This window comes from Chamaea fasciata, unplaced genomic scaffold, assembly GCF_029207755.1.
Source record: "Chamaea fasciata isolate MVZ Bird 193981 ecotype frontalis unplaced genomic scaffold, bChaFas1.0.hap1 SCAF_192, whole genome shotgun sequence".
Taxonomy (NCBI): Eukaryota; Metazoa; Chordata; class Aves; order Passeriformes; family Sylviidae; genus Chamaea; species Chamaea fasciata.
Genome location: NW_027094277.1, coordinates 119,881 through 138,762, shown reverse-complemented (window position 1 = coordinate 138,762; position 18,882 = coordinate 119,881). Strand labels below are relative to the sequence as shown.

At 62.2% G+C, this 18,882-nt stretch overlaps 3 protein-coding genes and 1 long non-coding RNA gene across 7 annotated transcripts; 2 read left to right on the top strand and 2 right to left on the bottom strand.

Annotated features, from left to right (window-relative positions):
• Window positions 1–515: 515 nt before the first annotated feature.
• Window positions 516–2,402, top strand: LOC136304823 (uncharacterized). Its single transcript, XR_010724838.1, has 2 exons — window positions 516–1,117; window positions 1,721–2,402. It is a non-coding gene; the product is annotated as an uncharacterized lncRNA (long non-coding RNA).
• Window positions 2,403–2,498: 96 nt separating this feature from the next.
• SMAGP (small cell adhesion glycoprotein) lies at window positions 2,499–7,112 on the bottom strand. 3 transcript variants are annotated; one of them, XM_066208267.1, is made up of 4 exons: window positions 6,774–7,112; window positions 3,453–3,526; window positions 3,284–3,358; window positions 2,499–3,200 (listed from the first exon to the last, which is right to left on the bottom strand). In XM_066208267.1, exons 2-4 carry the CDS (start codon window positions 3,481–3,483, stop codon window positions 3,037–3,039), a joined length of 270 nt encoding a protein of 89 aa, XP_066064364.1. In that variant the 5' UTR covers window positions 3,484–3,526; window positions 6,774–7,112; the 3' UTR covers window positions 2,499–3,036. The 3 variants fall into 3 exon arrangements, with proteins under 3 accessions (XP_066064364.1, XP_066064361.1, XP_066064362.1); XM_066208264.1 differs by lacking the exon at window positions 6,774–7,112 and adding an exon at window positions 6,428–6,758; XM_066208265.1 differs by lacking the exon at window positions 6,774–7,112 and adding an exon at window positions 3,890–4,122.
• A 66-nt stretch (window positions 7,113–7,178) lies between these two features.
• On the bottom strand, window positions 7,179–12,709 carry BIN2 (bridging integrator 2). Of its 2 annotated transcripts, none has more exons than XM_066208268.1 (11): window positions 12,604–12,709; window positions 11,222–11,302; window positions 11,041–11,095; window positions 10,272–10,366; window positions 10,081–10,176; window positions 9,887–9,994; window positions 9,703–9,788; window positions 8,973–9,048; window positions 8,642–8,724; window positions 7,670–8,396; window positions 7,179–7,383 (listed from the first exon to the last, which is right to left on the bottom strand). In XM_066208268.1, exons 1-11 carry the CDS (start codon window positions 12,679–12,681, stop codon window positions 7,276–7,278), a joined length of 1,593 nt encoding a protein of 530 aa, XP_066064365.1. In that variant the 5' UTR covers window positions 12,682–12,709; the 3' UTR covers window positions 7,179–7,275. The 2 variants fall into 2 exon arrangements, with proteins under 2 accessions (XP_066064365.1, XP_066064366.1); XM_066208269.1 differs by having other exon boundaries at window positions 7,685–8,396.
• Window positions 12,710–14,084: 1,375 nt separating this feature from the next.
• LOC136304826 (chymotrypsin-like elastase family member 1) lies at window positions 14,085–16,045 on the top strand. The gene is made up of 8 exons (XM_066208271.1): window positions 14,085–14,188; window positions 14,284–14,366; window positions 14,461–14,561; window positions 14,820–14,945; window positions 15,036–15,172; window positions 15,438–15,583; window positions 15,666–15,815; window positions 15,913–16,045. Exons 1-8 carry the CDS (start codon window positions 14,146–14,148, stop codon window positions 15,928–15,930), a joined length of 804 nt encoding a protein of 267 aa, XP_066064368.1. The 5' UTR covers window positions 14,085–14,145; the 3' UTR covers window positions 15,931–16,045.
• Window positions 16,046–18,882: the final 2,837 nt, after the last annotated feature.

Below are 18,882 nucleotides of genomic sequence, written 5' to 3'. Positions count from 1 at the left end.
GTGGGGGTTTGGGGTTGAGGGGGAAGGTTTGGGACAGGTGGGTCTGTGGGGTTTGGGGTTGGGGGTAAGGTTTGGGACAGGTGGGTCTGTGGGGTTTGGGGATGAGTGGGAAGGTTTGGGACAGGTGGGTCTGTGGGGTTTGGGGTTGAGGGGGAAGGTTTGGGACAGGTGAGTCTGTGGGGTTTGGGGTTGAGTGGGAAGGTTTGGGACAGGTGGGTCTGTGGGGCTTGGGATTGAGTGGGAAGGTTTGGCACAGGTGGCACCAGCAGCATCCCGGGGAGTGCAGGTGGATGCAGGGAATCGGGGGATTTGGGGTGGGGAGGGAGCAGAAGATCACCTGTCCCTGGCCCAGGTGGGTTCCCTCCCCATCCCACCTGGTCCCAGGTGGGCTCAGCGATTGCAGGTGGCTCTGGTTCACAGCCGGGCCGGGCGTGGCTGGTGCTGCCCAAATCTGGGCTGGGGGGAGCAGGGTGAGGGGGGGCCTTGGCCACCTGACCTCACCTGTCCCCCACACCTGAGCCTGGCACTTCCTGTGAGCTGGGGGAGGCTCCTGCTCACCTGGTCCCTGTGTCCCCAGACTCCCTTGGCTCCCCTTCCCTGGGACCTGAGAGGTTCCTGCTCCCTTGGAATTCCCACCTGCAGCTCGTGGGCAGGTGGAGAGCGTGTCCCACAGGTGACAGCACAGGTGACAGGTGTCCCCCCACCTGGCCCAGGTGCCACAGGCCTCAGAGGTGGCTCAGGGCTGAGGACCCATGTCCCACCCCCGGGTGCTGTCCCTCAGCAGGGCTTGGGGACATTGCTGCGTGCCCACAGCCCACGGGGCCTTCGTGCCCGCCCCGGGTGTGACACCGACCTCGGCTGTCCCCTCTTGTGACAGTGACCTTGTCCCCCGCTCCTGTCGCGACACTGACATCGGCTCACCCGCCCTGTCGTGACAGTGACCTCGGCTGTCCCTTGTCGTGACAGTGACCCGTCCCCCCGTTTGTGTCTTGCAGCCGCCGCCCGCCGGGTGCCCCCCGGGTGCCCCGCCGGTGCCCGTCCCGCCCGGAGCCACCGTCCTGCTGCCCCCGCGCAAGGGGGGCTTCCTGGGGGGGGCCGGGGGCGGCTTCAGCCTCTGGTGAGGGGGGGGCCGGGGTTGGGGTCCCCCCGCCCGTCAGCGCCTCCCACAGGTACCTGCACCGGGCCTGGGGACCCCCAAAGGCCGGGGGGGACCTCCCCCCGCAGGTGACACCAGTGGGTGACAGGGGAGGGGCTTTGGCCAATTAGGGGGTCCCGGGGGTTCATTTATAAATAGGGGTGAGCTCAGCCCCGCCCCCTTCCTCATTTACACGCAGCTCTGATTAATTACGGCCTAATTATGCTCTGGGGAGGGGTTTCCCCTTCCACCGCCCTCATCCCTCTGCTGAACCCATCCGGGTTTCCCTTCTTCTCGGGAAAGGTGGATTTTGGGTGGAAAACAGGCAAAATCTCCTCCCTGAGGCAAAGCCTCCTCTCCAGAGGCAAAATTCCCTCCCCAGGGGCGGGAAATTCCCTTCCCAGGGGCAAAATTCCGTCCTCAGAGGCAAAAATCTCCTTCCCGGCGGCGGGAAGGACACCTGAGCCCTTCCCGGCCTTATCCAGAGGTGCCCCCTCGCCCTCTCCCCCCTTTCTCCTCCAGAAACGTCCGTCCCGGGATTTTTTTTAACCCACTCCGAGTAATCTTGGATTGTTTGCACTTCAGCTCTAATCAAAGCCATGACCGGTGCCAGGGCCGTGCTGCAGCTCCCGTGGGATCCTCCCATTCCGGCTAGAACCAGGTTTAACCGAGGCTTAATTAGCAAACGCTTGATTTTAACTCAAACCTGGTGGGTTTTTTGCACCCGAATTCCTTAAATCCGAGAGGCTGGTTTCCATCCGTCCCGGGGGTGTGGGGACTGTCAGGGAACGCACAAATCCCTTGGGTCAGGGGCTCTTCAGCAGCGGGGTGGTTTGGGGAGGGGGGGTTATCAATGCGTTTATCGATGAGTTGTTTGTTGGTGGGTTTGTGAGTGAGCGTTTTATGAATGGGATGTTTGTGGGCGGGTTTTTATGCCAACGGGTTGTGAATGGGTTTATCGAAGTGTTTATCAGCGACTCACGCCTGCATTGATAACCAAACCTCCACAAGCTTGGGAGGAACATTTCAGGGATCCTCAATCGGGTGAATTTTTCTCCTTTTTGGTTGTTATTTGATGAAGAAAGAGCTCAGATTCGACTCCATTTTATCTTAGTATTTCACTTTAATCTGAATCCGTGCCCTGCGTGTGTGTGACCGTCCCTGACTGTTCCTGAGCTCGGCTCTCGGACTCTCTGTGCTGCACTGAACTCGTGGAGTTTTTATACTAAAACCCAAAAAATAAAATAAAGATTATTTTGAAAATTTAGATGAAGTAACGAATTTCTGTTGGGCCTCTTGAGAACCCCTTTGGCTGCTGCCAGCCGGGGGTTTTCTCACTTCTTTCCTTTTTCCTGCTGGGTTGGGAACTTCCTCTTTTGGGATCGTTAATTTTTGGGGGGGTAATTAGGGTTTTTCCTGCCCTCGGGCACCCACATATTCCTTCCATGACTGACTTCATAAATTAAGGAAAAAACCCAACAACTAAATCAAACAAAATCAGCTTGTAGATCCTCAGCTTTGGGCAGAACCCCAGCTCCAGGGAGTTTAGGTAGATCACGAGCTCCAGGAGATTCAGGCAGAAGCTCAACCCCAGGGAATTCAGGCAGGTTTCCAATTTAGGCGGATCCTCAAATCCAGGGAATTTAGGCGGAACCCCAATGCCAGGAAATTCAGGTAGAGCCCCAACTCCAGGGAATTTGGGCAGATCCCCAGCTTAGGAAGATCCCCCACCTCCACGAAATCGGCAGATCCTCAACTCCGGGATATTTAGGTGGACCCTCAACTCCAGGAAATTCGGGCAGATCCCCGGTGCCGGGGAATTCAGGTAGCATCCCTGAATAAATCCTGAAAATTTATGTAGACCCCCGACTCTAGGGAACTTCGGGATCCCAGGTGCGTCCTTAGATAAAATATTCCTCCTTCTCCTTGGAGGGAGCCTCCTCCCGCGGGGCCGTGTCGGGCTCCGGCTGCTCGTAGGTGCGGTAGGAGCCCTGGTTGCGGTACAGGTAAATGCCGATCACCACCAGCACGGTCAGCAGCGTGAGGAACACCAGGGTGATCACCACTGCGGGGCGAAGCACGGCGGAGCGGGGCTCAGCCCGGAACGGCGGCACCGGCCCCGGGGCGGAGCGGGAGACGCGGCCTCACCTGCGATGACGGCGGTGTCAACCTCCTCATGGCCGGGGGGCGTGGGAGCCTTCCTCAGGTACGGGGTCGTCAGGTCTTCCTCGGGACAGGGGGGAGAGGGAGGTGAGGGAGGGCCCGAGCCGGGTGGAGAACGTGGGAAAAGCCCCGAAAAGCGGCTCCAGGTGCTCACCTGAGCTCAGGTGGGGCTGATCTCCCTCCATCGCATCGGCTCCTTTCGGGTGGATGTTTGGGGTCCCTTCAGAGCTGCCAAAAACAGCGAAAAGAGCGGTGAATTCCCACTCGGTGCCCCGTCACCTGTGCTCAGGTAGCGCTGAGATCCCTCCTTCCAGCGGCTCCTTCCAGGTGAGGCTCCGGGTTCCTTCGGAACTGCCAAAAATAGGGATGAAAGTAGCGATTTCCTACAAACCGCCCCGAAAGGCTCCGCGCCAGGGGCCTGGCGCAGCACCAGTCACGCACTGGTGTTACTGGAGCTGGGAAGAACCAGCTCCTGACTGGATTCACTCCCTAATCTTGTGAGCTTCAAAGTGCCTGAAAGTCCTTGAAAATGCCCTAAATCCGGGGCCGGAGGTCGATGCCGCAGCCGGGACGTGGAATTGCCGGACCCACCTCGGCTGTGCCCGATGGGGACCCCCGGGAACCCCCAAAGTGTTCCGGCGGCGGCTCCGGCGCTCGGGGCCGGGTGGCTCCGGGGCTCGGGGATTCCGTGACTCAGCGCGGTCGGGAGCGAATCAAATCTCATTTGTTTGGGGTTTTTAAAAAAAAGAGGAAATCGAGCGGCGGGAGCGCGGCCGCGGGGCAGGAGCGAGGCGGGGCTCCGGCCGGGCCAGAAGCCGGGAATTGGGGCTGGGGGAGGTGGGAATTGGGGCTGGAGGAGGTGGGAATTGGGGCCGGGGAGGGTCCGAGAATTAGGGCTGGGGGGGAGCCGGGATTTGGGGCTGGGGGAGGCGGGAATTGGGGCCGGGGAGGGTCCGAGAATTAGGGCTGGGGGGGAGCCGGGAATTGGGGCTGGGGGGCAGCCGGGAATTGGGGCTGAGGGACCCCGAGAATTTGGGCTGGGGAGGGTCCGAGCATTTGGGCTAAGGGAGGTGGGAATTCGGGCTGGGAGGGTCCGAGAATTGGGGCCGGAATTGGGGCTGGGGAAAGTGGGATTTGGGGCTGGGAGACCCCGGGAATTGGGGCTGGGGGGGAGCCGGGAATTTGGGCTGGGGGGGGGTCCTAGAACTGGGGCCGGGGGGGAGCCGGGATTTGGGGCCAGGGGGAGCCGGGAATTGGGGCTGGGGGGGAGCCGGGAATTGGGGTTGGGGGAGCCGGGATTTGGGGCCGGGGGGGAGCCGGGAATTGGGGCTGGGGGGGAGCCGGGAATTGGGGTTGGGGGAGGTGGGATTTGGGGCCGGGGGCCCCCCGGGAATTGGGACTGGGGGGGGTCCGAGAATTGGGGCTGGGGTCCCGGGAACTGGGGAAGTGAACGTTCCCCTCCGCGCAGCAGGACAGGGAGGGGACCCCGAGCGGGCGATGCCCGGCTCGGGCTCGGGCTCAGGCTGGGAGCAGCCATCCGCTCGTTAAACTCAGGTTTTCTTAAAATGAGCTCTGCTCTAAACCCAGTTCTAATTTAAACCCAGCTTTGCTTTAAACCTGGTTTTGCTGTAAGACCAGTCCTGCTTAAAAACTACTCCTGCATTAAACCTTGCTTTGTTTTGATCCAGTTTCACTTTAGACTTTGTTTGGCTTTAAACCCAGCTTTGCATTAAACTCGAGTTTATTTCCAGAACAATTTTGCTTTAATCCTGGTTTTGCTTTAGTCCAGTTTTATGTTAAACCTAGCTTTCCTTTAAGCTTGGTTTTGCTTTAAACTCATTTTGCTTTAAACTCAACTTCACTTTAAGCCCAGCTTTTCATTAAACCCAGCTTTGAATTAAACCTGATTTTGCCTTTAAAACCGGTTCGATTTAGACATGATTTTGCTTTAAACACAGCTTTGCATTAAATCCAGAGCTGCTTTAATCCCTGCTTTGTTCTAAACCCGGGTTTTCTTTAAACCCAACTTTGAATTAAACCAAGTTTTGCTTTGAACAGTTTCATTTTAAATCCAGTTTTGCTTTACATCTGGTTTTGCTGTAACCCAACCCTTCACTAAGCCCAGCTTTGCTGTGAAGCTCCCCCAGCAGAGCTCTCGGGGCTCTGCGCCTTTCCCAAAGCCAACCACGACCTTCCCATGGAGCAGCCGCGGCTCCCGGGTGGCTTCGGAGCAAAAATTGGGTCTAATTTTCCCCAGAAAGACTGGAGTTTAAGAGAAGAAGAGGAAAAGGTGCTGCTGGGCGGAACGGGAGCTGGTCTGAGCCTGAAGGAGAGTTTCTTGGGAAAAGTCTGGGAAGGATGAACCAGTTCTGTGCTCCAGCACCCAATAAATGGAATCCTGGGACCCAAAAAGTGGAATCCTGGGACTCACCAAAGGTTTAAAGCGAGTTTTATCTGAGGGAAAGGTTTGATTTCCATCAAACCACGCACGTTCAGGGAAGAGGAGCTCCTCGTGCTCTCTCCTGGGGCAGGGATGCTCCCCATGGATCCCCCCCACTGCTCCCGCCTTGGGATCGTGGGAAGGAACTCACGGAGACCGAGCGGGAAGGACCCGGTGCTCCCAGCACGGAAACCCGCGGTATTTTTGGCAGTGCCAGGCCGGGATCCAGCCCAGAAGAGGGGGGCTGGCAGCGGGAGTGAATCATTCCCGATGGATTTCCATTTGTTTTTAAAGCGGGGTTGTGTAAAAACCCTCATCTTCCTCATTCCTGCGCTCCGGCCGAGTGGCTCCAGAGCCGTTCCCAAGGGAAACCCCACCCCGCTCCGCTGCTCCGATCCCAAAAACTCCTTCGAGGAGCGCTGGGGATGCGCCCACCCCCCCCCCCTCCATATCCCCATCCCCGGCGCCTGGAGGACGGACGGGAGGAGCGAACAGTCCCCGCTGGGATTTTCAGCAGTGCCGGCAGTGCCTTCGCAGCCCTCCCCATTCCCATCCCAGTGCCATTCCCGTTCCTGGAGGATGGGATCACCAAACCATCCCCACAAGCTTCTTTTTGGGGGTGCCCAGCAGCCCCTCCGCAGCCCCCCCTTCCCCTCCCCAGAGGGTGGAGGGCGGGATCCGCTGCTCACCCTCGGTTCTGCTCCGTCACCTTGGGATGATCCCCTGGGATCAGCACTTTGCTCCCCCTGTTTTCCCCTCAGCTTTCCTGCCGGATTTCCTGCTTTCAGCCTCTCCCTGTGGCAGAATCCGGCCCTTTCCCTCCCCTTCCACCCCAAATCCAGCTGGAAAACTCCCGGCCGAGCCCCGATATTCCGGCTTCACCCCCGAACGGCTGCACGCCCCGTCCCTCACCGCAGGCCCCCGGTGCCTCCGGTGCCTCCCCGTGCCTGGGGCAGCCACCCCCTGAAGCCCCCCAGGGAACGGGAATTCCGGGGGGGCATCCCGGGATCCCGGTCCCACTCCTGCAGCTCTTACCTGCCGGCACCATGTGCGGCACCAGGTGAAGGCGTTGCCCAGGTGAAGGCGTTGCCCTTTTCCTACCTCACCTTTCCAGTTCGGCTGGAATGAGGAACAACCCCGAGGATTCCTGCCCCGTTAACCCCTGGCTGGCTGCGGGGCCGACCCATCACCCCGGAGATTGGGAATGGCGGAATTCTGGATCACGGGAGGAGAAAATTGGGGTGCTTTGGGGATTTTTTTGGCATGACAGCGCATTTTCCAGGAACTGGTGGAACGGGCTCGACGCCTTTTCCGAGTCACGGGGGTTGGAGGGGGGGGAGAGAGTGACAACCCCCAACTTCCCCCCTACTCCTCAGGCACCCCAAATCCGCCGGTGGGGATCCCCGCCGACCCCTCCGCAATTCCGGATGGAGATTTGGGACTTTGCCACTTTTCCATCTTTATTTCGGACGGGTTGGGGGCTGGAAAATGCCTTCTGGGGAATGAATTTGGGGAAGACGCCGCATTTCCCGTGGGATCACAGGGTGCTGAAGGACTCGGGGGGATCCTGGGGGGACTCTGCTGCACCTGAGGGGTCCCGGCTCGTGTCCTGGCTCGTGTCCTGCTCCGGCGTCCCGGCACGGCCCTGGGAGAGACACGGGGGTGACACCGGCACCTCGTGATTCCGTCAAACCCCATCGCAGAGGGCCCGAGCCCCCGCACCCGCCTGGGCTGGGGATCCAGGGGAGGACCGGCCGTTCCCGGGGCCGCGGAGAGGGGCAGGTCCAGCCCCACCTGCAGCAGGAGGAGTCCCACGGGCTGCGTTTGTCCCCCTCGTGTCCCCACATCCCGGCCGGGTGCCCCCCGAGCCAGGACGCCCCCCTGTGTGTGTCCCCCGCTCCCACACCGGGCGACTCCCCGAACTTTCCCACCTGAGTTTTGCGCACCTCCGGCTCGACATCCGTCACCTCCGCGCCGTCCTCGACGTCACCGCTCTGTCCCCGGACACCGCCGAGCTGGCACGGCTCCCGGGGACACGCCGGTGCCGCCGCCGCGGGATCGAGGACATGGCAGGGGACAGCTGCGGTGGGGGACGGCGGCACCGCGGGACGTGCCCCACCCTCCGCGCTGGTGGCCGTGCTGTCCCCTGCCGTGCCCGTGGCTTCTCCCGGCTCTGGTGACAAGGTGCCGCTGGCCTGGGCAATGGCCTCGGACAAAATCAGTGACGCCAGCGAGGTGGCGATGCCCTCGGGCCCCCCCCGCGCGCCGCTGTCACCCCCCGGCTCCGCGGCTGTGGCCGATGTCTCCTGCCCAGGGGACAGAGAGTCGGCGTCGGAGATGGGCTCCGGGGTCTCCTCGCTGGACACCGACACTGTCACCGAGGTCGCCTGCTCCGAGGGCGCGTTGTCGTGGCCGGGCTCCGGGGTCTCCTCGCTGGACACCGACGCCGTGTCCAGGGATCCCCCGCTGGCGGGGGAAGCCGGGGGGGGCCCGGGGGAAACGGCCCCCAGGTCCCCGTTGGGGGCGGTGTCGGTGGCAGCGCTGTCCCCGCCGGGGGACGCCGGTGTCACCTCCGCGCCCACCGCGGGCGCCTTGTCCGGGCAGGGGAACACGGCCGGGGGGCTCACGGGAGCCGAGATGACCAGCGAGCGGCGGTTGCTGAGGGGGGGGACAGAGGGGTTCAGCTCGGGCTGTCCCCAAGCATCCTCGGGGTGTCACCGTCCCAGCTCGCAGGTGACACTTCCCCGTCCAGCAGGACCCCATTAACTCCCCAGGCCCCCCAAAAAGCTCCTTCAGCCCGTCTTTGGCAGGTCCCCGCCCACCGCAGGGCTTTGGGACCGCAGCCCCCCTCGCGTTCGTGGGGGTTGGGGGGCAGATTGTCCCCTCGTCTCCCCAGGTGTTACCTGGGGACACCTTTGATGATGAACACCTTGCTCGAGTGCTGCTTCTCCAGTTTGCTCATCACCTCGTATAGGTCCCGGTTGAGCTGGGGAGGGGGGACACAAAAACACTTCAGGGGGTCCCCAGGTGCCCTCCCCCAATCACCCGGGGGCTCAGCAGGGCCCCCAACACCCGGGGACACCCCGGACACCCTCGGGCCGCGCTGAATGAATGAATTAAATGAAGAGCAAGGACTCGGGGGGGGGAACAGCACCCATGTAGCCACCTGGGGACACCTGGGGACACCCGGTGCTGCCGGGGGGCGGGGGAGGTGTTTTGGGGTGCCCTCCCCACCTTGCTCATCTCCTTGTAGAAGACGTCACGGAGGTTGGAGATGTTCTGGAAAACGGTGACGTAACAGGCAATGCGGCTGCGGGAGGCACAGGAGGGGTCTCGGGGTGCCCCGGGATGTCCCACGGAGGGGACACCGGAGGGGTCTGGGGGTGCCCCGGGATGTCCCACGGAGGGGACACCGGAGGGGTCTGGGGGTGCCCCGGGATGTCCCACGGAGGGGACACCAGAGGGGTCTGGTTGTGCTCAGCCACGTCCCACCCCGAGTCCCGAGCTCCATGGACCCCGCAGGGATGGGGACTGGCCCCTCAGGGCCACCCCATGGATGTCGTGGAGCTGCCACCTCCCACTGTCACAGGTGCCCGTGGCCGATGTCCCCCAGGACCCCCGATGTGTCCCCCAGGGTGGGCTTCGAGGAGAGACCCAGGCAAGTTCTTCCCTGCCGTGGGGGGACCTCACCCACCCGATGTCCCCCCGCCCCCGCTGTGTCCCCCAGCCCCACGATGACCCCCGGCCCCACGATGTCCCCCAGCCCCACGATGTCCCCCAACCCCCCGGCTCGTGATGTCCCCAAGCCCTTGCGACGTCTCCCAGTCCCACGATACCCCCAGCCTGACAACCCCCACAGTGACCTCCAGCCCCGTGATGTCCCCAAATCCCTGCGGCGTCCCCCAAACCCCCTACATGTCCCCGAACCCCCGCGATGTCCCCAGCCGCTGTGACAGCCCCGTACCTGCCGTACAGGACCGGCAGCTCCTCCCGCAGGTCGCTGTTCAGGTCCTCGAACACCGCCTGGGCTTTATTGAACTCCTCCTCGGCCTGCGGGGGGGACACGGGGGTGGCCGTGGCTTTGTCCCCACGGCCGGGGGACTGTCCCCACGCGGGGGCTGTGCCGGGGCGTCCCGGGGAGTCCCAACCTTGGCGATTTTGGCCTCGTCCTTTTTCTTGGCGCTCTGCAGAGCCTCCAGGTGGTGCCGGGCGCTGTCGTAGTCCACGAGCTTTCGGCCCCGCTTGGCGATGCGCTCCTGGTCGGGGCGGGGGGCCACAGGTGAGCCAGAACCCCGCCGTGTTCCCCCTGTCCCCAACCCCGCCCGACCGCGCAGGGGGGCACCTTGAAGTCCCCGAACTGAGCCAGGTAATTCTCCATGAGCCTCAGGGCTTGGTCGGCCAACTTCGCCTCGTAGTCATCCCACAGGAGGTCATTGCTCTGGGGAGGGCAGGGACAGGGACAGCGGTGACACCCGGGACCCTCCAACCCCCGCCCAGGCTTCCAGGGGACCCTCGGGGACACGCAGGGCTCACGTCGGCGATGGCTCGGAGCTCCTCGTGCCCGTCCCAGTCCGGGCTGTAAATCTCCTGCAGCGTCTCGGCCACTCTGCGGGAGCTCTCGTGCATCACTGCGGGGCACAGGCACCGCCGTTACCCGCTGCCGTTCATTCCTCAGCCTTATTCATTTATTCACTGCTGTCTGCTGTTCTTCATTAGCCCGGGTGCGTTATTTCAAATTATTTATTGTCTCTATCATCCCATATATATCTGATAGATTTGTATGATCTGTTTTTCTATTTAATATCCCATATATAATGTGTATCCCATATATATTTACGACCTATCATCCCACATACAGTAGTTTTATTATTTTATCTTTAATATATCTTTAATTTTTATATCTATTATTTTTATGCCTTCATTATCTCTCTTATTTTTCTCTTTATTATCCCATATGTATTGAATAAATGAGATATTAAAAATACATTGCATATATCATATATGTAAGATATATAATATATATCTCATACATAATATATTATCTATTATCCCACGTATAGTATTTTCATTATCTATTTTCTCTTTATTATCCATTTGTATCCTTTGTATCCATTGTATCCTCTTAATGTATTTATTCTCAATATTTATTTTTATTGATCCTTTCTTTCGATTTAACACTGTTTTAAAGTAATCATCTATTTATTATAAGCACGATTTATTTCCTCTGCTATTCCTTAGTTATTATCCTGGCTCCGCCCCGAGCCCCTCCCCGTCCCCAGGATTTCCTGGGTCGGTTCCGCACCTCTCACGGCTCCCACGAAGCCCTTGAGGTCCTTGTAGAGTTTGTGACCCTCGTTCTGCAAAGCACGGCGGCGAGGGGGGGGTCAGGGCTGTCCGCGGGGCTGGGGAGGGGACGACAGGGACCCCCGGGGTGGCTCGGGGCGTCCCCCATGTCCCCGGTGTCCCCGGGGTCCCCCTGTCACCTGCTGCAGCTGGAAGTTGTAGGCGCTCTGCTCGAACTGCTCATCTTTGGTTTCCACAGTTTTGCCCAATTTTTGCAAAACCTGTGATGGAGAGAGAGGGGAAGAGTCCCCCCACATACCCCGAGGTCACCGGGCTGTGCCCCCCGGGCCCCCCAAACCCCCCTGAGGGGCTGCCGAGGATCTGGCAGGGCGGGATTTATGCGGAAATGCAAAATCTCACTGCGTTCCCCAGTGCTTTTATTAATTTTCAGGAAAACAGTGAATTTTTGGGTGCCAACCCACCTCCCACCTGAAACCCTGTGGGTGGAGTCCTGTGCACCCCAAAACACCCCGAGCCCCGACTGTGGGGCACTGGGGGCACCGTGAGGAGGATGAGGAGGGTCTGAGGCTGAAGGACAGGGGCGGCTGGGCCGGGTGGGGGAGATTTGGGGTGCCCAGGAAGAGATTGAACTCCCCTGGGAAGAGTCTGGGGCCAGGCATGAAGGAGTTTTGGGGTGCCCAGGAAGAGGGTGACCCTCTGGAAAATGACTGAAGGCAGATGGGGAGAAGTTCAAGGTGTCCAGGAAGAGGCTGGGGCCAGGCAGGAGGGACTTTTGGGGTGTCCACAAACAGCCTGACCCCCACAGGAAGAGGCCAGGGCTGGCAGCAGGGAGCTTTGGAGTGTCCAGGAAGAGCTTTTGGCTGGGTCAGAGGGAGATTTGGGATGTCCAGGAAGAGGTTGGGTCCCCCCGGGAAGAGGCTGGGAGGGAGATTTGCTGTGAGCAGGAAGCAGCCGGAGCCTGGCCCGGGATGATTGAGTCGTGGGAAAACCAAATTTAGCACCAAGCCCCGGCCAGGAAACCCGGCAGGGTGAGGGTTTGAGGGGGGTCTTTGTGTCACCCCCAAAAGGGGAGTCACAGCACCTTTTTGGGGACAGGAGAGGAAAGAATCTCCCCCAAAGTAACCCCAAAGCAGCTGAGGGTTGCCCTGCTCGTGCCGCTTCCGCAGCCCTTCCCCCTCGCTTCCTGTGGGGCTGCTGCCGATCTCACCAACATTCCCGGGACCACCAGCCCAGCCGGGCCCTGCTGGGGACCCTCAGCGCCAGCCAGCCCCGGGACCCCGTGCCACCACCCCACAGTCCCCCCAGAACCCCTGCAGGGTGTTTTGGGTGGAAACCCCCCCACCATTAGAGAAGCCAAAGTCTCTTGGGGAGCTTTGGGAGATCCCATCCTCCAAAGGCTTGGATCAACGATGATGTTGACCCAGAAACCCCCAAATTCCCACCCTCTGAGCACCCAAAGGAGCTGAGCTGCTCCGTTTGGGCCGCACCGGGAGCACTGTGGTGGGAAAGAAGGACAAATTCAGTCACGGCTGGGATTTGGGGGCGAGTGGCACCTCCATACCTTCTCCTGGGCACGACTGAAGTGCTTCTGGACCTGCCTGGCGAAGAGCCCGGCGCTGCCGCTCCTGCCCTCGGCCATGGCCCCGGCCCGGCCCCGCCCGTGGCCCCGCAGCTGCCGTTGGAGGGTTTTGATGAAGGAAGTGGGAGGCGAGGCCAGGCAGCATCCGCTGCGCGCCCCGGAACCCCCAGAACCCCCAAAAGGCTCCCCTGGCAGCCGGCACAGGGCCGGGCCACAGCGCTGGGGGGCCATGGGGGATCCAGCGCTGGGAGGGACCCACAGGGGTCATCGAGGCAGCTCCCGGCCCTGCACAGGACAACCCCACTGATAACAAAACACCCGTGTTGGAGATTGTTGTCAAAAAGGTCCCTGACCTCTCAGGTCACAGAATAACCGCAGGTGGAGAGGACCTGCAGGGATGATAAAGGTCACCGGGTGGTTCTGGGACAACCCCAAAGATCCCCAAAATCCAAGAGTGTTGTGCAGGTGCTCCCTGATATCCAGGCTCATGGAATCATGGATATCCTGAGTTGGAAGGGACCCACTGGGAACAAAGGATTGTGGAACATCTGGAGTTGAATTGGACACAAACCATGCGTCCAGCTCTTGGCCCTGAACAGGACAACCCCCAAAATCTCATTAATCCACAAGCCCCACCTTTGTAGCTCAAAATGAGTTCACAGCTCTTTGTGCCACAACGGGGGGACCAGCTGTGGGTTGGGGTGTCCCTGGGTGGGGTGGAGCGGTTGCTGCTGTCCCTCGCCGCGTGCCCTTGGCGCTGACACAACAAACATGGGATTGTTGGGACGCTGTGTTCCTGGGAAATCTTGTGCTTTCCTTGGAGATAAGGGCGGAACTGCAGCAGGTGCTCTTTCCTGCCTTCATCGCTGTTGACCTGAGTGACCCCAGGAGCCCCGGGATCCCAAATGCCGTTTGCCAGTGCCTGCGCCTCCAGGGCCAAGGTTCCCCCCAAAAACAGCCTCAGTTTGGAGCTAGAGGGGTAAAAAATGACACGGTTTATTTCAGACTTCCAGGGTTTATATCAAAGCATGTCGCAGCTTCGTTTAGCCCCAGACTCCGGCCCCGGGGAGGCCGAGCCCCAGCCCTGCCCCAGCGCTGCCCGTGCTGGGGGCTTGGGGAGGGGGTGAAGGTCGTGCCCTGCTGCCGCCTCCGTTTCCCCATCCCAGCGCCCCCGCGGCTCCCTTCGGGCGTCGGATCAGCCTCAGGGAACCGTCCCACAAAGCGAGGCCACGGAGAGCTGCAGCCGAGGCCTCCTCGGGCCGACCCCGGGGCAAACCCGTGACACCGCCCGGGGACGCGGCGACAGGAGGTGGCAGCGCAGGGCAGCGTCTCGCCGGGGCCCAGAGCCGAGGGGCGCTCGGGGCGTCCCCGGGCGGCCTCGGCGCCGCGTGTGCTTTGGCACAGGGGCCAAGGCCGCCCGCCGGGGCCGCGGCAGCTGCTTCTCCTCCCGCGCCTCCTCCCGCGGCCCCGTTAAAGCGCCCGCGGGGCAGCGCCTCGGCCGCACCGCCGGCACCGCGCCCCACCATGATGCTGCAGCTCGTGCTCCTCGCCGCCCTCGCCCTGTGCGGTGAGTCCCGCCCGGAGCCTTCGGCCTCGGCACCTCCTCCATTCCCCCTTCACCCCCTTCCCCGGCGGGGCCTGACGCCGTCCCCGTGTCCCCAGGGCGCTGCTCCGAGCTGGATGTCGAGGGCATGCAGCGCGTGGTCGGCGGCACCGAGGCGCGCTCGCACGCCTGGCCCTACCAGGTGAGTCCTGCCGGCGCCCCGCGGCCGATGCCGGGGCTCTGCTGGCGCCGGGACCCCGCGCTCAGCCCCGGCCCGCCTCTCGCCCCCTCCCCAGATCTCCCTCCAGTATTACTCCAGCGGCGGCTGGTACCACACCTGCGGCGGCTCCCTCATCCAGAGGAACTGGGTGATGACCGCCGCCCACTGCGTCAACAGGTGAGCAGCCTCTCAACAAGCGACCCCTCCTTCCCCTCGCCAAAGCCCCTTGCCCCCAAAACCCTTTCCCAGGACAAATCCTGCCCGCCCCACCCCGCAGAGCGGCCGCCCCTGCAGGGCTGTGGGGCTCCGCAGGCCAAAAGCTCCGCGGGGCTTGTCCGGGAGCAGCTGCTCCCTGCCCTCACCCTCCCGGAGCCGCCCACGCGTGCACTGACCGCGACTCGGGCCTGACGGGGGGTTTTTGCACCTCGCCGCCAGTAACCTGCAATACCGTGTGGTGGCCGGCGAGCACAACCTCAACACCAACGACGGCAGCGAGCAGATCTTCAGCGTCAGCAAGATCATCGTCCACCCCTACTGGAACAGCAACAACGTGGCCGGCGGGTAACGCCCGCGGGACGGGGCACTTGGGGGGAGCCCGGCCGGGGTTTGGGGCGGGGGGTCCGTGTAACATCCTCTCCCTCCCGCCGGCAGCTACGACATCGCCCTGTTCCGCCTGAGCGGCTACGCCACCCTGAACAGCGCCGTGCAGCTGGCCGTGCTGCCCCAGGAGGGCACCATCCTGTCCAACGGCTACCCCTGCTACATCACGGGCTGGGGCCTGACCCGCAGTGAGTGACGGGCTCCCCCCGCCCCGAATTCCCCCGACACCACACCGGGCAGCTCCCGGAGCCCCGGGCGGCCCCGGCACGCTTCGCTCGGGGCTTCGCTCGGCCCACGCCGGTGCCCAGCGCCGGGCGGGGCCGTGCCCAGCTTTGGGGGGACGGGGCGGGGCCGGAGGGGCTCGGCGGGGGCCGCGGGCTCGGCTCGGGCCGGGCCCTTGCGGCGCCCGGCGGCGGCTCCGGGCGGGCGCTGACCGGCGCCGGGTCCGTGCAGGCAACGGGCAGCTGTCCAGCGTCCTGCTGCAGGCCTACCTGCCCGTCGTGGACTACCAGACCTGCTCCAGCTCCTCCTACTGGGGCTCCACCGTCAAGAACACCATGGTGTGCGCCGGCGGCGACGGCGTGCGCTCCGGCTGCCAGGTGCGCCCGCGGCCCCGGCGCCGCCCCCCGCGCCCCCCGGCGCCCCCCGCAGCCCCGGCTCACGCCGCTCCTCGCTCCGCAGGGCGATTCCGGCGGTCCCCTGCACTGCGCCGTCAACGGGCAGTACCAGGTGCACGGCGTCACCAGCTTCGTGTCCAGCCAGGGCTGCAACGTCCTCCGCAAACCCACCGTGTTCACCCGCGTCTCCGCCTACGTCTCCTGGATCAACAGCGTAAGGCGGCCGCGCCGGGCCGGCCCCGGCGCTCCCGGGCCAGCGCTGCGCCCGCCGCGGCCCCCGGCGCCTCAGCCCGGCCCCTTCTCCCTTCCAGGTCATCGCCCAGAACTGAGCGCAGCGGGACCAGCGCTCGCTGCCCCTCGCCCGCGGACATCCCCTGACTGCCCCCGGCCGCGCTCCGGCCTCCTCGCGCCCGAGCCGCCCTCAATAAAATCTCTCCTCCCGTCTCTGTGCCTCCGTGCTGCCTTGGCCCGCGCCCGCCGAGCCTTCCTCCTCCGCCCCGACGTCCTCCTCCCCTCCCAGCTCCCGCACCGGCCCTTCCCCGCCTCCTCCTCCTCCTGCTCCCTCCTCGCGGAACAGTCCTGGCCAGCAGGAGCCGGCTCCGAGCCGTCGGCGCGGCCCCGACCTCTGCGGGATGCTGGAAAAGGGGCAAATGCCGCAAATCCCCTTCCCGGGCAGCAGGTGGCTGTGCCCGCCACTGCTGCAGCCACTCGAGGGCTCTGCCCAGTTCTGCCCCTCCCGTCGAGGACGGCGCGGACGGGCTGCGCCGTGCCCAGAGAAGGGAACAGAGCTGGGCCGGGGGTTGTGGCGGCCGAGGGAGCTGGGGAAGGGGCTCAGCCTGGACAGAAGGAGGCTCAGGGGGGACCTTGTGGCTCCGCACAACTCCCTGACAGGGGGGGACGGCGGGGGCGTCGGGATCTGCTCCCAGGGAACAGGGACAGGAGGTGAGGGAACGGCCTCAGGCTGGGCCAGGGGAGGGGCAGCTTGCACATCAGGAGGGATTTTCCCATGGGAAGGGTGGTTGGGCATTGGCAGGGGCTGCCCAGGGAGGTTTGGAGTCCCCATTCATGGAGGTGTCCAAGGAAGGATGGATGTGGCACTCAGTGCTCTGGGCTGGGGACAAGGTTGGGCTCGATGCTCTGACAGGGCTTCTCCCACCTCAGGGATTCCAGAATTCTGTGCTTGGTGTGCCGAGGAACGCAGCTGGTGCAGCAGCTCAGTTTGTGGTTGAGATGAAGGTTGAGCTCTGGGTGGTACAAGAGGCCGTGAACTGTGGGGAGACCGATGGACATCGTGCTGAGGGCAGTCCTGACTTGGATTTATTGCAGCCGTGTTAATTATCCAAGAGCGGGATCAGCCTTGCCCCCCCAGCTGTGGGTGCGGTAAAGAGGGAATTAGCTGGGAGGGGGATCAGTTGGAGTCTGCTGGCCGAGCGGTGAGGAGGAAGGGACAGGCGGTCGGGCAAGAGACAGATGAGGTAAGCTACAGTACGAGGGACAGACAGGGAGAGGCAGCTGTGCCAGGGACAGAAAGGAGTGAGCCGGAACAGCAAAAGAAAGAGTAGAGGAGGAGCTGAGGCGTTGTGTCTACAGACTAGCTGCTGCCATAAATGGAGAAACCCTGAGAGCTGTGTGGAGCTGCCTTTAAAAAGCCACAGAGAAAAGGTATGAGCGACTTCTGAATAACAAGGTGCTGATGCTTAGAGCCCCCTGAAGTTTTTCAAGAAGCATTCTGAGTGCAGTGCCCATCTCGACTTCCACAGGGAACTGCTGACCCTCTGCTGACCCCTTGGAGGGCAGTGGCACAGCCAGTGGCGTGGACACTGGGAGAGACAGGAGGAGCCAAAGATTTGTGAGGAAGAGCGAAACTTGCACTCTTGGACTGTGAGGAGATAAATCCGAGGGGTTCCCTTGTTGGGCTCCTCCTCAGAGGCACCAGCTCGGGCCGTGCCCGTGTCACTGCCCCGGGCATCGATGGCTTTGTGGAACAGGACAGCTGAGACTGCCGTGGGAAACCAGGGCTGGAACCACAGAGGAAACAGGGCCTGACTGTGGGAGAGGGGCTGTGGGGAGTCCAGTGGGGCTCATCGGACCACTGGAGTCACTGCTCTGTTGCCCTGATCTTTTTCAGCCTTCTGATGTCTGCATTTTTGGTAGTGGAGTTTCTCACAGATTTTTATATAAATAAAAGTGATGTTATTGTAAACTGTTCTTCTTGTTTATCGTTCCTCTCTTGAGGAGGGACAATTGATGGACTTCTAGTTTGACCAGTGTGGTTGGAGAGGTGTCAACTTTGTCCCCAAATCCGTGGTCATCGTCCAAAATCCATATAAATTGAAGTTGGAAAGTAAACTCCCCTCTTTTTGCCCTGACGGTGTGTGTGTCATTCTTTTTGTGTCCTACAGCAACAGGGCTCCAGCCCCTGCAGTGAAAGTCTCTAGAGGTGGGAGTGTGACAGCCAGAGAACCTGGGGAATGGTCACACTGGGAAGTTTCGTTAACCAGGGCACCAGGCCTGGAACTGTGGCCAGTCAAGGGAGGGGATTGTGACAATCTCCTGATGTCCAGCCTGCCCCTCCCCTGGCTCAGCCTGAGACTCTTCCCTCACCTCCTGTCCCCTCAGCACGATGTCCATCTGTCTCCCCACAGTTCACGGCCTCTTGTACCACCCAGAGCTCAACCTTCATCTCAACCACAAACTGAGCTGCTGCACCAGCTGCGTTCCTCGGCACACCAAGCACAGAATTCTGGAATCCCTGAGGTGGGAGAAGCCCTGTCAGAGCATCGAGCCCAACCCTGTCCCCAGCCCAGAGCACTGAGTGCCACATCCATCCTTCCTTGGACACCTCCATGAATGGGGACTCCAAACCTCCCTGGGCAGCCCCTGCCAATGCCCAACCACCCTTCCCATGGGAAAATCCCTCCTGATGTGCAAGCTGCCCCTCCCCTGGCCCAGCCTGAGGCCGTTCCCTCACCTCCTGTCCCTGTTCCCTGGGAGCAGATCCCGACGCCCCCGCCGTCCCCCCCTGTCAGGGAGTTGTGCGGAGCCACAAGGTCCCCCCTGAGCCTCCTTCTGTCCAGGCTGAGCCCCTTCCCCAGCTCCCTCGGCCGCCGCAACCCCCGGCCCAGCTCTGTTCCCTTCTCTGGGCACGGCGCAGCCCGTCCGCGCCGTCCTCGATGGGAGGGGCAGAACTGGGCAGAGCCCTCGAGTGGCTGCAGCAGTGGCGGGCACAGCCACCTGCTGCCCGGGAAGGGGATTTGCGGCATTTGCCCCTTTTCCAGCAT

What these genes read in the sequence shown, in the direction of transcription:
- LOC136304826 (XM_066208271.1), top strand. Translation starts at nt 14,146, where the DNA reads ATGATGCTGCAGCTCGTGCTCCTCGCCGCCCTCGCCCTGTGCG. An exon ending in AGCAACAACGTGGCCGGCGG is followed by an intron (nt 14,946 to 15,035) that starts GTAACGCCCGCG and finishes TCCCGCCGGCAG; the next exon opens with CTACGACATCGCCCTGTTCC. An exon ending in GGGCTGGGGCCTGACCCGCA is followed by an intron (nt 15,173 to 15,437) that starts GTGAGTGACGGG and finishes GGGTCCGTGCAG; the next exon opens with GCAACGGGCAGCTGTCCAGC.
- BIN2 (XM_066208268.1), bottom strand. Translation starts at nt 12,681, where the DNA reads ATGGCCGAGGGCAGGAGCGGCAGCGCCGGGCTCTTCGCCAGGCAGGTC. An exon ending in CTCAGTTCGGGGACTTCAAG is followed by an intron (nt 9,995 to 10,080) that starts GTGCCCCCCTGC and finishes CGCCCCGACCAG; the next exon opens with GAGCGCATCGCCAAGCGGGG. An exon ending in CGGAGGTGCGCAAAACTCAG is followed by an intron (nt 7,384 to 7,669) that starts GTGGGAAAGTTC and finishes TGTCTCTCCCAG; the next exon opens with GGCCGTGCCGGGACGCCGGA.
- SMAGP (XM_066208267.1), bottom strand. Translation starts at nt 3,483, where the DNA reads ATGGAGGGAGATCAGCCCCACCTGAGCTCAG. An exon ending in TCAGCCCCACCTGAGCTCAG is followed by an intron (nt 3,359 to 3,452) that starts GTGAGCACCTGG and finishes GTCCCGAGGAAG; the next exon opens with ACCTGACGACCCCGTACCTG. An exon ending in TGACACCGCCGTCATCGCAG is followed by an intron (nt 3,201 to 3,283) that starts GTGAGGCCGCGT and finishes TTCGCCCCGCAG; the next exon opens with TGGTGATCACCCTGGTGTTC.